Source organism: Mauremys mutica, chromosome 22, assembly GCF_020497125.1.
Source record: "Mauremys mutica isolate MM-2020 ecotype Southern chromosome 22, ASM2049712v1, whole genome shotgun sequence".
NCBI lineage: Eukaryota > Metazoa > Chordata > Testudines > Geoemydidae > Mauremys > Mauremys mutica.
Window position 1 is genome coordinate 1,477,761 of NC_059093.1, and position 18,058 is coordinate 1,495,818.

The 18,058-nt window shown below is 39.3% G+C and overlaps 1 protein-coding gene across 1 annotated transcript in view; it reads right to left on the reverse strand.

Annotated features, from left to right (window-relative positions):
• KMT2A (lysine methyltransferase 2A) overlaps window positions 1–18,058 on the reverse strand; it is an 87,728-nt gene that overhangs the window by 34,229 nt on the left and 35,441 nt on the right. Inside the window, 15 exon segments of the mRNA XM_044996714.1 lie at window positions 255–328; window positions 681–791; window positions 1,667–1,840; window positions 3,328–3,512; window positions 4,251–4,364; window positions 5,588–5,708; window positions 6,745–6,840; window positions 7,466–7,612; window positions 9,830–9,943; window positions 10,874–11,002; window positions 11,912–11,985; window positions 12,705–13,076; window positions 14,947–15,011; window positions 16,375–16,609; window positions 17,032–17,209. Coding sequence (XP_044852649.1) covers window positions 255–328; window positions 681–791; window positions 1,667–1,840; window positions 3,328–3,512; window positions 4,251–4,364; window positions 5,588–5,708; window positions 6,745–6,840; window positions 7,466–7,612; window positions 9,830–9,943; window positions 10,874–11,002; window positions 11,912–11,985; window positions 12,705–13,076; window positions 14,947–15,011; window positions 16,375–16,609; window positions 17,032–17,209 — 2,189 coding nt within the window.

Consider the following 18,058-nt stretch of genomic DNA (forward strand, 5'->3'; position numbering starts at 1 on the left):
TTCAGGGATGATATAAACACAGAACGAAGGCGATGCTAGACAGAGGGCAGCTCACACGAAACCAGGCTCTCTATCATGCTTTTAGTCTCTCAGTTTCAGAAGTACAAAATGCATACAATAAACCCATCTGGGAATTTGACTTTTTTTTTTTTTTTTTTTTTTTTACTACTAAGTAACAGCATGTCTTGTTCTTTTTTGCTTTGACATGTGACAAACTGCAGGGTGCTGCTCCTGGATGCAGAACAGTTACTTACTTGCTTGTTACTTTATTTGGCTCCCAAAACCTGGATTTTTTTACACTGAACCATGGAAAAACACGCTCCATTTGCTGAAATAAAAACAATGCTAAATTAGAACAAGAAAATATTAATGAAAAGATCCAAGAAATTCATCCAAGATCCACAGCAAATGTGCAGATCTCAGGTCAGTCAAGACGACTTCATTAAGGTTGAGAACTGTGCCAAGGTACTAACTTATTTCACAAGGACAGCCAACCAACCAATAGCTTAACCAGAAAGATGCTAAGTACACAGAATGTGATGAACTCTTTGAATTCCAGTGGCAGCACAAACAGCTAATCTAGAAGTTTGGGAATCAAAGGACAAACTTTATTTATTTATTTTAAAACAAAGAGGTAATTACATAGAAAGCAGCATTTAAAAATAAACTGTATTCCTCACCCGAATAAAGAAGGACTTGACCATGCTATTAGCTTTTTTAACTTCTGGTTGCCCTCCATCTGAATTAATGGCTGCTTGAATAATCTTCACAATATCGTCACTAAATTCCAACTACAAGAAAACACAGTTCATATCAGCAGGTTACCCTCTTCTGCACACCTGCGCTGTCTCCAAATCCTTAGTCCGCATGGTAAGCCCCCACTGAATGGGATGCTCCTCCTCAAAAGGTCAGATCTTGCCCCGCTTTACACCTCAAGTCGCATGCTGATTTGCGAATTGACTGGTGGGGTTGCTTCTAAGTGATGTGGAATATTTACATGATTTTCCCTCACCCAATACCGAGAGAAGCAAAACCAAAGTCAAAATGGATCTTATGAGGTAACTAAGCTGCCATTTTATACAGTGTCTTGGTTAAGTTTTGCGGTTATTTTAAAGACACACAGCATGTGGTTGCAGTGGAAACAGAATATACATTCAAAGGCAAGATTATCTTTAAATGAAAAAGCTTCTGAAAAAAATAAAATTGGTAAGATTATCACATTATTCAGTGCCGGTTCCTTACATAGCAAGCTGATTCAGTTATATTAGCATTTTTACATACACTGCTCCCAAGACTCTCTTCCTTCTAAATATGAATAATTAATTTCCAGAGAACTCAGATGAAAGCAAAATCAATGAAGTCACTGGACTATATATATTTAGTTAGAAGTAACACACAAAGACTTTTCACCAGCAACTGTAATAGTTGTAACCAAATGCCTTCTCAGTGTAAAAGAACATGTTACAAAATGGTGTAAATTTAATATTTTAAAGGCTTCCCTTTAATATTATTTAATATTTTAAAAAGTTTCCTTGTTCAATAAAGATAGGACGTAGGCATTCTATGAGCTATTTCACAAAGGTGGCATTATAGTCTCCAGAAAAGGTATTTATTATAACGGAGCCATTGTAACAAGAATGAGACGTTACCCCTAACTCTGACATACCACAGAAGTGTAACCTCCTTGATCCATTTTTCTTTTCACTCCTTCTAGGTCCAGAGGCTGCTGCTCCTCCTGCTTGCTGACCTCTGTTAGAACAGGAGGGTCTGGGCCTTCAGGAGAACTTCTGGATGGGATACTCTCTTCTGTCTCAGGATTTAAATCCGGTGGCTTGGCTGCCTGTTAACATTCAAAGGAAAAGGACAAACATTCTATACCCAGCGTTCTACTGAGTGAGAGTCACACTTACATACACTAACTTTTTCCTGCAGAAATGAAGATAGAGTGACAAAACAAAGTCACATGTTAGTAGAACAGTAGGCTCAATGGACAAAGCTCTGACTCCTCCTCAAAAAAAATAAACGGGAAAAATGTTTCTCTTTTTAAACTGATTCCTACTGCTGACTTCTACCCTTACTCCTCATTCAGACATGGTCACCAAATTCTATTAAATAATTCACTGTGGAACTAAAATGTTGTGCAATCTACAATAATAATTCCCTTTGCTATTTCATGGTCATAGTCTTTATTCTTTCCCCTCGCTCACGTCCTCCTGTTTATTATCTCTTTCTGTTTAGTGTTTAATTTAGACTCCTCCTTAAGGCATGAACCTATCATTTTTATCCAAAATAACATGCTCACCTATTGTGCTGTACAAAATAACTTTCTGGCAAGCTGCCAAAGTTCTGGACCAACTTTCAGACCATTCAGAAATGGAGCCACACAAATACATGCCTGCAGAACACCACTGCCTTCACAGAATACTTTGTACTTGTACAGTGCTGTTCCTCAAAGTGATTTATAAACATTAATAAAGCCTATCACCATCCTGTGCGGTAAGTAAACATACTCCATTTTACAGAAGGATAAAATGAGGCAGAGTGGGGAAGGGACTTATCCTGGGTTGCACAGTGGCAGAGTAGGGAATACAAAACAAGAGACCTAAACTTCCACTGCCCTATAATGTAGTTCCACAGTGTCACTTCACACAGGAAATGCTAAGCATATGTGGGAAGTTTTGATTTTTTTATTATCCCATTATTACAATTAAACCATACTGTGCACAAAAGGGAGGCTATCCCAGAACTTTGGCAAAAAACACGTATGCATAATGATGCCTGGACAGGAAAGCAAAATCATTCGGCAGCAGAGCTTAAAATGAATACATTCAGTACCGCTGAATTTAAGCAGCAATAAGCCCCAATTCATAAAAAACAGCTTTGTGATCTACACAGGGGCAATTCTCCTGCATGTCTGCAAGGATTTTTACAATTTATTACATTTCCTAGCATGGGCGCAAGTAGCAGCTTGTTCACATGCAAAGGGGAGTGATCAGCTGTGGGAACACAAATTCACTTCCACAAGTCTGACAACTTCTTACAACCATAAAGTCTCCACAATGTCAGTCAGAGACATTGTTACTGTTGAAGTCCCAAATTTCCCCTCTCCCTAAAACACCACTTGTCCCACACTAATTTAAAGATCATATATCCTTCATGTCTACCTATGTAGATTACCATATAAAATAAAAACTTAATTATATATACTCTGATTTATCAAGTACAATGAATCAACTTCCCAAAAGAAGACATCTAGCAACAGTAGACAGAACTCAATCCAGAGATGGGCAACTCATTAAATTGTGCTCAACGCAGAGGTGAACCCACCTGTCTGTAACGTAGTAAGTGACTAGTAGTCCTGGAATTTAACAAGGCTGTTAAAACCTGCTTCAAAGAAACTTGCAGCTCCTTTTCCAGTGCCAGCCGCCATTCGGCAGGGTGCTGCTCTGTGCAGTTAATGCAAGTGTATGCCACACTCTCAGGAAGGTTAGAGAGGATTTCATACATCTCATCTGGAGACAAAAAAAAGTAACAAACATAACCTGAGCTGCTTAACTAGAAGAGGGGTAAAAGAGAGAGGCAAAAAAGGAACCACTCTACATACCACACTTGCTTTGTCTAGCGATACCCCAGTCTTTCCCATCAACAATCAATGGAGCTAGTCTGTTCTCAGTGGAACCAGATGACAGAACAAGGAGCAATGGTCTCAAGTTGCAGTGGAGGAGGTTTAGGTTGGATATTAGGAAACACTATTTCACTAGGAGGGTGGTGAAGCACTGGAACGGGTTATCTAGGAGGTGGTGGAACCTCCATCTTTAGAAGTTTTTAAGGTCAGGTTTGACAAAGCCCTGGCTGGGATGATTTAGTTGGGGATTGGTCCTGCTTTGAGCAGGGGGTGGGACCAGATGACCTCCTGAGGTCTCTTCCAACCCTGATATTCTACGATTCTATGATCTTTGCATAGAGGGTAACTGTGGAACTCAGCTATGGTGCTATTACGTTAGGTAGCTTGTGAAGGAGGATATAAAAATTTGCAGAAAACTGTCAATATTAAACCTGTGTCCAACTGTAGGAAGATCAGTATTTTTTTTAAAATACCACCCAACATACACTCTAGTAGTGACGAATGTCTAAAATTTGATCCCTTTAGTCTAGTGGCAACACCCGTACATGGAAATTTTTAATGCAGCCATATCATTGGTCCAGGGGCCAAGGAGAGCCTGCTGAGTAGTAAAGACAATTTGCCTCACCTGAAAGATTTTCACATTTGGAGTGGACCCAGCGATCACACTTCCCACACTGCATCATCTTACTCTCGTAGTCATCGTCATCATAGCACTTGTCACAGAGTGGGCAGAAGTTTCCTGAAAATAAGCCAGGAGCTTCAATCATCATTCCAGATGCTGCATGCACATCTCAAAGGCTGGCTGGCTGCTTACTATATTTCTGAGAAGCAAACCCACTGAAACCTTCCCGCCCAAATGCAAACTGCTCCTACTTCTACCCTTACAACACACAGAAAAAATAAGAATGCCTACAAAAATAAACTACAGTCCATGTGGGTCTTACAATTCCACTATAAGGAGGCACTTCATTTTTACCTTTATTGCAAGACTTGTAACAAAATAAAAAACTGACCAGATAGCTTTGTAGGGAAAAGTGAGAAAGAGAAAAAGATATTTTGCCTGTAGAAGTATAAGACAGAAAAACCTATCCTGCTAATCTGGCAAGTGGGATAAACTCAATTTCCTACCACAGTCTAGTCATTTACCCCTCCCCTTATCATCCATACCCCTTAGATTCAGATCCTGAACTGACATGGGAGACTGAGGAGGAGGAGGAGGAGGTCACCTAACCCAAAGTATTTGTTTTTTAGGCTATGTCTACACTACAGCCCATGCTAGCAAAATTTATGTCGCTTAGAGGTGTGAATATTCCACCCCCATGAGCGACATAAATTACACCAGCATAAGCACTCACGTGTATAGCGCTATGTTGGCAGGCGAGCGTCTCCCACTGACATAGCTTATGCCGCTCATGGAGGTAGTTTTTTTATGACAACGGGAGAGGTCTCTCCTGTCGGCATAGAGCGTCTTTACCACATGCATTGCCCTGGCACAGCTGCACCGGTACAGCTGCATCACTGCGGTGCTGTACATATAGACATGGCCTAAATCAGGCCATGATCCTGTCTTAAATTTTGTACCCTCTTCTCCACTGCTGGTAAGGATCTTTAGACAACTGTTCTGAAATAAACCCTGCAACAATTTATAGTGCTTATTATATGGAAGTCCCAAACTTTCTCACTAAGAGGCAGTGTTGACTTTTCTTTGTTAACCGCTGTAAAAAGCAACCCTACTTTCCCTGATTTCACATACCAAAAGCTTCCATAGTTTATGATTTCACTGGTTCTTGGCCATGACACTGGAGTTGCATTATAGCTTGGAATGAGCAACACGGCTCAACTGCCGCATAGGCCATCACTTCATTCTGTGATAACATTTCCTTACAATAGTTGTGATCGCCTTGAGAATAGCTTCAAACTACATTCACCATAAACAACGTTGCAACCTCAACTGTTTTGTACCTTTAGCAAAGAGTTTGGCACAATCATGACACAGTGAGAAGTCATGAGACCACTGTGCATCCCATCCTTTGCCTGGAGTTGTTGAACCACAGCTCTTGCAGCGAACACATTTGGTACAGATCTGTAAAAGGGGACAGAGATTTGACAGGAGTTAGCATCTTTGCTATCTTCTGAGGGTTCTAAAGATCCATTTCACAGTTTTTATTATTTAACGTGTGTGTGTGTGTGTGTGTGTGTGTGTGTGTGTGTGTGTGTGTGTGTGTGTGTGTGTGTGTGTGTGTGAGTGAGAGAGAGAAGAGAGAAAATCCCATATATATGCATCTTTGGGCCCATGTTGGATGGCTAGGCATTTCCCTCACTTCAGACAACTTCGGTAGCAGAGAAGACGCTTCCCTCCTTATGGTAAAAAGCTGACCATGCAACAGAAAATATGCTTCAGTCTAGCACTTTTGCCATTAGAAATTGTGGTACAATTAATCTCAAACCTTTCTTTAATTTGGAAACAAACAAACAAACAAACAAGGTATTGGCAAGGACAACATTCCTAAGACATTCTGTACAACCTCTTGTTTTAGATCAGGGCTAATGTAGAAAGTTGACAAAGCCATAGGTATAGCAGCATAAACCACTTATTTATATTACAGTAGTATACAAAATGTGCTAGCCACTGTACAGAGGAAGACAGTCCCTTCCCCAAAGAGCTAACAACCTGAAATACAAGGAACAGTCTAGCACACTAATCCCATTCACACCCATCACCATAACAATGTCCACTGACAGTAATGTCAGAATGGAATCTTATGGGTTTACCTACTAATATAAGGGAATTCCCTGGCCCCTGTCCACTCAGTTTGCTCAGGAGGATTCATAATAAAGCTACAATACAGGTGTCTCCTCTTGTATCCCTGCCCTTCTTCATTCACACAATGCTAGAGAGTTCATTCACCATGAGAGCATTCAAAAGCCAGTCTTTAATGATAAAACTTTTTCAAATTTACCTTATAAAACAGTAATCATCCTTTAATAGGCTGTACATAGAATTTGTAATTGTGTCATAGTCTAAGAAATCCCATCATGTATCAAAGATCTGCAGACTGACTAGCTTGAGCTTTGGCTGGTATCTCCTAAAGAACATAAGTCAAGCAGAGCAAACTCACCCAAACTTTCTTTTTCTTGGTTGGTTTTGTTGGGTAGTTTGGTCCCAGGCACTCAGGGTGATAGCTGTTTCGGCACTTATTACACTCCAACAACTGCTACAGAAATGCAAAAATCCATTTTACGCTAGATTCAATCTTCAGTGTGCCACTATGTAAATTAGTCAATCTGAATTCACCGGAATGAGAATACTATGCTGTCACGTGCACAAAACATCCAGTCCTATGTTAAATGATTTAGATAAATTAAACTAAACAATTCCTGGAAGTAGGGAACTAGGATTGTTTAGTCTGCAGAAGAGAAAAATGAGGGGGGGATATGATAGCTGCTTTCAACTACCTGAAAGGGGTTCCAAAGAGGATGGATCTAGACTGTTCTCAGTGGTACCTGATGACAGAACAAGGAGTAATGGTCTCAAGTTGCAGTGAGGGAGGTTTAGGTTGGATATTTGGAAAAAACTTTTCCACTAGGAGGGTGGTGAAGCACTGGAATGGGTTACCTAGGGAGGTGGTGGAATCTCCTTCCTTAGAGGTTTTTACGGTCAGGCCTGACAAAGCCCTGTCTGGGATGATTTAGTTGGGAATTGGTCCTGCTTTGAGCAGGGGGTTGGACTAGATGACCTCCTGAGGTCCCTTCCAACCCTGATAATCTGTGATTTTATGATTCTATGATGGACAAAGAAAACAGCACTCTCAAAATGGTCACATTTGTTATTCTTAGTACCTTTGTTGCCTGGTGCTGTCTCCCACATACATGACAGAACTTGCAACGACGACAGCACCAGTTTTCCAACTGGTCCTCCAGAGGGCGCTCACTCTCTTCTAAACAGAACTTGTGGAAGGGCTCACAACAGACCTGACAATACACGAACTACAAGGGGGAAAAACATCAGCATGTCAAACACTGTTGACTTCTCAACCAAACCCAACTGCTCTCTATTCTGTTTCTAACTCTGGTTTAGAATTCATAGAACAAGTATTTGCATTCAAATATTTTACACTGGAATTCACACACATAAACCACTTTAAGCACCCATGTCGCAGTTTTAATCACACTGTTAAACAGAATACCAACTGAAATATATTAAATATTTTGAACATTTTTCTATATTTTCATATATATTGTATTCTGTGTTGTAACTGAAATCAAAGTGTGTATTTTTATTATAAATATTTGTATTGTAAAAACAAACAAAAATAAATAGTATTTTTCAATTCACCTCATACAAGTTCTGTAGGTGCAATTTCTTTGTCAGGAAACTGCAACTTACCAATGTAGATTTGTTTTGTTACAGAACTGCAGTCAAGAACAAAACAATGTAAAACTTTAGAGCCTACAAGTCCATTCAGTTCCACTTCTTGTTCAGCCAATTGCCAATACAAACAAGTTTGTTTACATTTGCAGGCGATAATGCTGCCCTCTTCTTATTTATAGTGTCACGAGAAAGTGAGAACAGGCGTTTGCATGGCATTTTGTAGCCGGCATTGCAAGGTATTTACGTACCAGATATGCTAAACATTCGTATGCCCCTTCATGCTTCGGCCACCATTCCAGAGGACATGTTTCCATGTTGATGATGATCGTTAAAAACATAATGCGCTAATTAAATTTGTGACTGAACTCCTTGGGGGAGAACTGTATGCCCCCTGCTCTGTTTTACCCACATTCTGCCATATATTTCATGTTATAGCAGTCTCAGATGATGACCCAGCATATGTTCATTTTAAGAACACTTTCACTGCAGATTTGACAAAAGGCAAAGAAGGGTACCAAAGTGAGATTTCTGAAGATAGCTACAGCACTCGACCCAAGGTTTAAGAATCTGAAGTGCCTTCCAAAATCTGAGAGGGACGAGGTGTGGAGCATGCTTTCAGAAGTCTGAAAAGAGCAACACTCCAATGCAGTAACTACAGAACCCAAACCACCAAAAAAGAAAATCAACCTTCTGCTGGTGGCATCTGACTCAAATAATGAAAATGAACATGCGTCGGTCCGCACTGCTTTGGATTGTTATTGAGCAGAACCCGTCATCAGCATGGATGCATGTCCCCTGGAATGGTGGTTGAAGCATGAAGGGACATATGAATCTTTAGCGCATCTGGCACGTAAATATCTTGTGACGCCAGCTACAAGAGTGCCATCTAAACGCCTGTTCTCACTTTCAGATGACATTGTAAACAAGAAGCAGGCAGCATTATCTCCTGCAAATGTAAACTAACTTGTCTGTCTGAGCGATTGGCTGAACAAGAAGTAGGACTGTGTGGACTTGCAGGCTCTAAAATTTTACATTGTAGAAAAAAACTGCATTCAAAAATAAAACAGTATTAATTCTACATTTGTAAGTTCAACTTTCATGATAAAAAGATTGCATTACAGTACTTGTATAAGGTGAACTGAAAAATACTATTCTTTTTGTATAGTGAAAATACTTGTAATCAAAAATAAATATAAAGTGAGCACTGTATACTTTGTGTTCTGTGTTGTAACTGAAATCAATACATTTGAAAATGTAGAAAACATCCAAAAATATTTAAATAAATGGTATTCTATTATTGTTGTTTAACAGCACGAATTATCACACGATTAATTTTTATAATCGTTTAACAGCCCTACTCAGAAGTTTCAACTGGTGTCCTGTTCTATCTAGGTGGTCACAAAGCACTACAGGTATTTTTTTCAGGGACAAACATCCCCTACTGCATGCAACCTTTAACAGGCTGAGATACATGTGAGGCAAAATTTTCAAAAGCATCTACATCTCACTGACTTTCAATGAGATTTGTGTTCCTAAGTCATGTTTGAAAATGGGACTACGGTGTTTTTAAAAATGTTACCCTAATACCTAACACAGATCAGATTGCTTCTTTTGGAGAACTACAGAACTCTTTACACAGTAGCTGATTTTGTATATCATGTGTTTAGGTACTGTGGGACACAATAGGGTTATCAAAGGATGGAGTTACAGCTTCCAGCCTGAATTTCCTCTTATTTAACATGATTTAACAACAAAGGAAACGCATACACAATTGCTGGACACTTTGGTGCTTGTAAAGATTCTAAGATCAACAGCAGAACAAGATGCTTTACCTCCACATGTCCGCTGCTGGCACAGAGAAAGCAGACCACCCTGGGAGTGATAGGCACCGAGGTCAGAATGCCTAGCCCGCCCATCTCCCAAACGTTCTCCACTTCACAGTCCTCCTGAAAGCACAAAAGGGTACAGCAAGCAGAAAAGAGAAATGCAGCATTAGGGAAAAAAGTATAACACAACATTTGCACCACTGCTGTTAGTTAGCGTACCTAAGCAGCTTCAGTTTCAAAACATTTAAAAACTCATACCTTAGATCCAGTCATATAATATAAATTAAAAACAGAAATCACATCTTACTAATTCTTGCTGAGTGGACCCACTGTAACTGACAGGTTTGTGTATTAGTAAGCGAATATAAGAAGGACAACATATCACAAGGTGTACTTTATACATTAATATTCACAATTCTATGTTTTGATTAGTCTAATCATACTTCACAGTTTACTGTAATATTTTTTATAAAAGTATGAAGTCTTAGTAATACAAGACCTCAGTACACCCTCTGCTTTTAAAACTTTTCTTGAGGGGCTGGAGAAGAGAGACTACCACTCCCATGATGGATTAGGAAAGTACTGATTATGTTATATATTTAAGTGACAAAAAGATGCAAAATTCAACTGTTTAACTCCCAAACATATTCCAGTGCTGCTGTGAACAACACAGGATTAATAGAATATCCAAATTCTCTTTACTCAAGTAGCTGTCATGGTTTTACAGTTCCACCTTGATGAAATTACTTCCTTGACAATGTAACTCCTGTTCATCCGTTCTCGCTCTCATATTGAGAATTACTGTTTAAAGTTCTAATAGTCTCTTAATCCAACACTGATATTGTAATGAAGATGGAAGAACTTCCAACAGCAGAAAGACTTTTCAGAGAGATACCGAGGTTCCTATTGATACCATCTTAGAATAGAGCATACCACAGTACATCACTTACTTAAAAAGTCAAGAAAAGCATTCCTGAGGGGAAAAACCGCTCCAAATGTTTATTGTACAGCCAATTACACAAAATATTTCCAAGATATTTGACCCCTTACCTTGAAGTCCACTCTGATCCTGTGAACTCCATCTGTAGGTGCCTTTTGCTTGGAACTGCTTCCATTTGACAGAGTACTGAGCAAATTCAGTGTGCTGTTCTCTGGCTTGTTGATTGGAGGAGGTTTTTCCTAAAGAGTAAAGAAAAGACATTTGCATTTATTCCAACCCCAAATAGCTATTTTACGAAAGGATTGACCAGAGTAAACAAATCTTTGATAATTCTTATACAAAGAAGCTGAGTGCAGCTTCTTTGTATAAGAATTCTTCTTTGTATAAGGTTCTTACAGAAAGTGGAAGCAGAAGATCAGTTTTGCAAACCCTTTTTAGAGCACTTCATGCACAGAATTATGCTTGTTGTATTGCATTCTAAAATCACAACATTGTCATCCAAGACAAAGCTGGTATTTAACTTACTATGTTGCGCCATCTCTGTGAGTAATCAATGTCTATACAAATTGTCCATTTTTTAAAAATGGAATTAAAAAATAGTCAGTTTCGTTTGTTTTTCAAAGGAAACATCACATTTGTTTTTTAAATTAAAAGTGTTCATATTTTGTTAGTTAAAATGGAACTTGTTTTTGCAGTTACTTAGATTTTTTAGTAAAAAAGGTTGACATGCATCAATTATGTCTTAAATGCATGTTGTGTCATTTGGGGACTTGGTACAATGGAGGTAGGAGGAGCCTTTTACATCTGTAAGGCTTGTCTAGAGGGGTAAGAAACTACAAACTCTGCCCTTGGGACAAGTAATGGAAACTTCTTCCTTTCAAAGTGTCTAAAAGGATCTGGAAACATGATAGAAATCAAACTGAAGTCTATTTTAGATTGACATTCCAGGGGCAAGAAACTGAATTTAATTCTGATTGGGTTTAATTCTAAAAATGCTGTTCACAGTCATAACTTTACCTAATCATGAAAAGCCCACAACAAGGTAAGTTAGGGTTGCACACTGGTATTTGACAATAGAAACTAATTTTGAAATTCTTGTAATTTGCTGAATATGTAGTTAAAAAAAACCAAAAAACCAACAATCTCACCTTTTCTTTTGGTTTCTGTTTCACAGGGAAACTTGGACGGGGAGTAACTTTCTTCTGTTTGCTTTGCTCTATGCCTAGAGAAGGAAAGAAAAATCACATGTTTAGATCCTGGAATGAATAACCACTTCCAGAAAACAGGAGAGAAATAACACACTTGAGAAGATATTTTAGGCCTTGCTCCCTGATCTGCCCAATCTTTACTCCCAACTGCTCCCTTATCTCTTTTAGTGACTAAACACCACCATTTCTGCTTTAAGTAGCTTCCTAAACACAGCAAACATGCACTCCCCACAAAACACTCCTGAAAACCCACTTGATTCCCCAGGGCACAAGACATGCAATACTGACACACTGTCCCAAAACTGCACATATAGTAACAGTCCCTATCTGTTAGACTACACTTTTTCAGGTAGGGATTCTCTTCTTTGTTTAGCACTTTCACTCTACTATGATGTGCAACTATTGAGAATAACAAAAGTTTAAGTAAACACCATAAAACTCTGTTTTAAGGTTACCAGGGTTTGAATGGAAAACTCAAACATACAGATAAGACATCCTTATACCTTCCCACACACACATTAAGTTTAATATAAAGAAATCCAATTTAAATAACAAACATCTCCCAAAACATTTTAGAGTGATACCGCCAGTATATAAAATATTTTCCAGTTTTATACTGTTCAATGATGTTTAATATTCAATATACAACACTCTCAGTTGTTACATAATAATCTAGTTTTTAGTTTGTTTTTGAAGAAGTGACTGATTATTTTCATTACATTTGTTCATTTACCTAATTCTGGTTGGGGTGTCTGTTTTTTCTTGGGCTCACTAGGGATGGTTTTAGGTACTTCTTTTTTCAGTGGTCCTGAGCTAGGCGGCTGAGAAAAGGGAACTTGCAATGGCTGGGGTGCCTGTTTGCCAGTTTTTCTGGCACCAGAAGCAGTGACCTGTTTGGATTCCAACACTGGGACAGAGGTATTTCCCTCTTCATTCTTCTCCTCACTTGGCTTTCGGGCAGGTTCACTGCTCTTCTTCAAGGCATTATCTTCTTTTGCTAAAACAGTCTGAGGAGCTGGCTTCTGTCCAGAATCCACTTGGTTCTTCCCAGAATGGCTCTCTTTCTTTTCATTGGTCTTGGATTTCTTCTCTTTCTTTTTCACAACTACGAAACAAAGATAGGAAGTAAATTATCAGTTTTCACAATGAAGAGAAGTGAACAGCAGGGTCCCTGAAGAATTTGTACTGGGACCTGTCATGTTCAACATATTCATTAATGGTCTGGAAAAGGGGGTGAATGGTGATTTGACAAAATCTGCAGGCAATAAATAATTATTCAAGATTGTTAAATCCAAAGCTGATTGTGAGGAATTACAGAGGGATCTCACAAAACTGGGTAACAAATTGGCAAATGAAATTCAACACTGATAAGTGCAAAGTAATGCACATTGGAAAAAATAATCCCAAATATACATATACAATGATGAGTTCTAAATTAGCTGTTACAAGCCACGACAGATCTTGGAGTCATTGTGGATAGTTCTTTGAAAACAGCTCAATGTGCAGCAGCAATCAAAAAGGCTAACACTATGTTAGGAACTATTAGGACAGGGATAGAAAGTAAGAGAAAAATATTATAATGACACTATATAAATCCACGGCATGCCCACATTTCCAACAGTGTCCAGTTCTGGTCACCTGATCTCAAAAAAAAGACACAGGGGATTGGGAAAGGTTCAGAGAAGAGCAACAAAGATGATCAAGGGTATGTAACAGCTTCCATATGAGGAGAGACTAAAATGATTAGAGCTGTTCAGCTTGGAAGAGAGATGACTAAAAGGGTGGAGGGATCTAATAGAGGTCTCTCAAATTATTAATGGAACAAAAAGAATGAATAGAGAGGTGTTATTTACACCCTTTCCTACAATACAAAAAACAGAGGTCACCTGAAGAAATTAATAGGCAGCAGGTTTAATACAAAGAAGAGGAAGTACTTTTTCACATAGCTTATTGCCATGGGATGTTGTGATGGCCAAAAGCATGACTAGATTCAAAAAAGAACTGGATAAAGTGCACGTAGAGTAGGTTCATCAATGACTATTAGCCAAGATGGTCATGGGCGCAAATCCACACTCAGGGTGACCCTAAACCTCTGACTGACAGAAGACATGAATGGATCACTCCATAATTGCTCTGTTCTGTACCCTCCCCTGAAGCTCTGGTATGGGCCACTGTCAGAGACAGGATACTGGGCAGTATCCTGCCCAGATACTGACCCAATATGGCAGCTATGTTCCTATGAAGAAAAGACACAAAAAAATAAAAGTCAGATGCAATTATGTGATTTCAAGCCACCCATCTCATTTTACAATTGTATACAAACAAGGAACAAAACATAGTCTGTTCTCAGAACTCTCATACTGGAGTTCCTGGGCATAAAAAGTGGCTCGGTGCTCTAAAAGGAATGCACATAGGCAGTCAAATTGACATGTTCAATTTCCTATGCTGCAACCACTGTTCTAGTAAGTTGGTTCTGTATTCTTATGGACCAATCTTTCTGTAGCATGACATGGATCCTTCTTACCTTAACTGTAGGGAAAAAATGGAAATTTTGCACAGCAAGTTCAAAGAGTTCAGCAACTTAGCTTGAGAAGCTCACAGTGGCCAAGACACATACTTTTAAGAGTTCAGTGTTTAGCATGCAGGGAGTTAAAAATGTAGTGGAGGGAAAATGTATCAAAGTTTCAATATAGCAACCAAAATCACAAAAAGGAAGGCAATCTAGAGATTTGGAGAAGGAAAATGCTATATAGCACCATGATTCTAGAAGTTGTGGCCCTGCTTCTGTTCCTATTGCAAGTCAAGGGTAAAATTCTTATGTGACTTCAACAGGAACAGGATCATGCTCCCTGCATTATTTTGTCTGAGACGCATCTTGTGTCTTTGGCTCTATTGCTCAATGCAGCCACAAAACCTTCAGATATGAATTTAGTACCCACTTCTCAAAAAGATGGTCCATTATACACACTGCATACCTTTAGCTTGCTTCTGGAGATAAGCTTTTGAAGGCATCCATTGCAGATTCTGGCATTTCCTCATCCTGAGATGAAAGGGATAAGTTGAAACAATCAGAAACTGATATACGACAGCAGCACCCTTCAGCAGGGTTTTCTGCTGAAAAAGCCTTTTCACCAGTCAATATTCCCATTACCATTTTTGAACCATTCATTTGTTCTTCAAAAGTGTTAAGGCTGAGGAATCCTAGAGTTTCCTTTTGGCTCATAATTACTACAATCATCCAATGCAAAGGTATGTGAATAGTGCCACAAGAAATGGAATGGCTCTGTCAGCAGCATGGTGATATCTCTATCAGTTCCCTTTCTCATATACTAGGATTTGAGAGGCATAGAAGTCTCATGATACATTTAAAAGGTCTGGAAAACAATGTCAAATCCATCAACTGCAAATTCTCTGAATTTTGATTAAGGCTAATGGGGGGGAGGGGAGGAACCATTTGGACTTGGTTTATGAGAAAGGAATCCTTCCCACATGGGAACAGCCCCTGCATGTATATAGAGTGGGATGAGACAAGGCCATCAAGTTGTTATCTTGCCATAACTTAAATTCCTAGATTTCATGTAAAATTAAGAATACAATATCGGTTGCCTACTGAATTAGCGTTTGTTTCTCCTTTAGCTCTTGCAGCAGAACCCCAGGTTTTGAAACCTTGTCCAGGGCCAGGGCAAAGCTGCTTGGAGACAGACTGTTTTCACACAGATGCATGCTATGCAGCAATTCTCACCGCTATACTTTATAAATAGCCTTCATATCACAACAATCTTTATTTATGCCACTTCACTTGCTGCCTTCTCAAACTGATTATCCAGGCTGGTAAAACAAGTCCGTTACTGTAGAAAGGAGGAAGGTAAATTCCAAATGCAGGGATGTTTGTACACAAAAATGTTTAGATAAACTGATAAAAAGGATCAAGAAAATAAAGTGGTATTTTCAGCCAATGTCCGGAGTTTCCTTCACTGAACGTTAAATACACACTGGATAAACATCATATGCTGCAAGAAATCCACTTCTTTACATATTATCTGAGAAAATAATTTTTGATCTTGCCTGCAATTATTAAATGACCTATAAAGTATCAGTGCATTTTGCTATATCACATACCTTACAACCCTCTCAAGTTTTTTAGGGGAGTGGAGTAGGGCTGGGGGAGCAGTAGAGAATAAGGGGTGTCCACAACTCAGAGCAAAAATACTCCAGCAATTTTATTTTCTTTTGTCCTTTACCTACCTCTACCCAACACCAGCCAAGACTGAACAAAAGGGATTCCCTTCAAAGCCTGTCAACTCTGCTTCTAAACAGCGAATGAGAAAATCTCCACCTATAATCCCAGGGCTTCCTCTCTCAACGCAAGGGTTAGCTAAACAGCTTGTCAAATATACACTTACTTGCAGCACTGTTTCTTTATGTTGCGCCCACCAAACTTCGGTTTGTCTAGACAGTTAGTACAGACACCACAGTCCTCTGGAACCTGGCAGCCTGGGCACTGCCCACAGCGCCGTGAGCGCCGACCTTTCTTCACTGGAGGCTCTTGGGGTGCCTTGTTTCTGGTAACTGGCTTAATTGGTTTGATAGGTGGAGCAAGGGGTTCAGCCTCTTCTGAGCCAGCTATTGATGACTTATCTGCCAAAAAATCTGCTGTGAATTCAGCGGCCACCAACGCCATTTCAGAAGTCTCAAGTTTACTCAGAAATCATCCGTCCCATCAAAAGTGTAAGGTCATCCGCAGAGTCAAACAAAAAAACACTCAACTAGTATAAGATTTCAGATGAGAAAAACTGACAACTTTTGTGCCATGAAATAGCAAATGAACAGATGCCAATGGATTAGTGAATTACCTTTTAGACTGGAAGTTTATTCAAAATATCTGAAATCTGTTTAACTCAGACCTTCCCCTGTATAATCTTATGCAGCATGTTGTCCATTCTACAGAAACATATATTCAACCATATAAGTATTGCCCCACAAGAAACTAAACTAATGGGCAACAGCATCAAAACGTTGTATGAATCCACAGACCCCCAAGATAAAAATCTTGAATTTACCATCATTTCCCATGGAAGACAATATCTTCTCTCGTTCTTCCCATGGTAAGGCACTCAGAGTAGGCATGTCATCAGGAAACACTGCCCGCTTACGGCCTAGTGCTACAGCCGCTCTCCTGCAGACATGTTTTATTCGTGGTCCTCGCACTGAAGTCTCTGATGAATCACTCTCTTGACCCTAAGTTTCAGGTGTGCAAGAACATACGCATTTCTGAAGAAGGCATTCTGAGTGTACTTGGAAAATACAACAAGCACACTTAAAGAAAAAGGCACTGGTTAAAACCAAATGCTCAAACTCCAGGTCACATAAGAATTTGAGTCAGCTATAGTTTTCATAGCCTCCTTCCCAGTGAAGACGTACTTTAAAGAACAGTAAAGCAGAACGCTTATTATGTTTACTAGAGTTCCATAACCAATTTTAACCTCTTACTTCAAGGACCTGAATTTCTTAATACTATATAATCATGTAAAATGCATCAGTACCAAAACATCAGCGCTGGCACGGACAATTAGGATAAAAGAGGCTAAAGCATCCTAGCAGTCTAATTACCCTGACAGGGAAGTGAATCAGGCTGTTTGAAAGCCTTGTGTGGGATATATGAAAATAAGGTCGTATTCTCCCTTATAAGGTTCTAGAAATTACAGCACAACCAGCCTCTAATCCATGCTGTTAAAAGAAATCCAGTAATTTAATTTTTTTCCCCGGGATTTGCCCCCAAAGATTCAGGGCTATTTCTGATGAACAAATGTACTCCCATAAAGCCGAATTTTAGGGACAAGTCATTTTTCCCTAATGTGAAACTGGCCAACAGTGCATGGAGTGGTATAGAGCAGACAAGTGGGAGGTTCAGAACTTGATGGCAGGGAGAAAAACTTTGGAGGTTTTCTACTGAAAAATCTATTTTCTGCAATTCCTGAATGTTACCACTGACAGCAGGCCAAATTCTGGTTTAAACCAAAAATAGGAACCATTACCTGAAAATGTGTCTGTATGATGTCTACTTTTTTAGTAGCCAAAATGGACTAC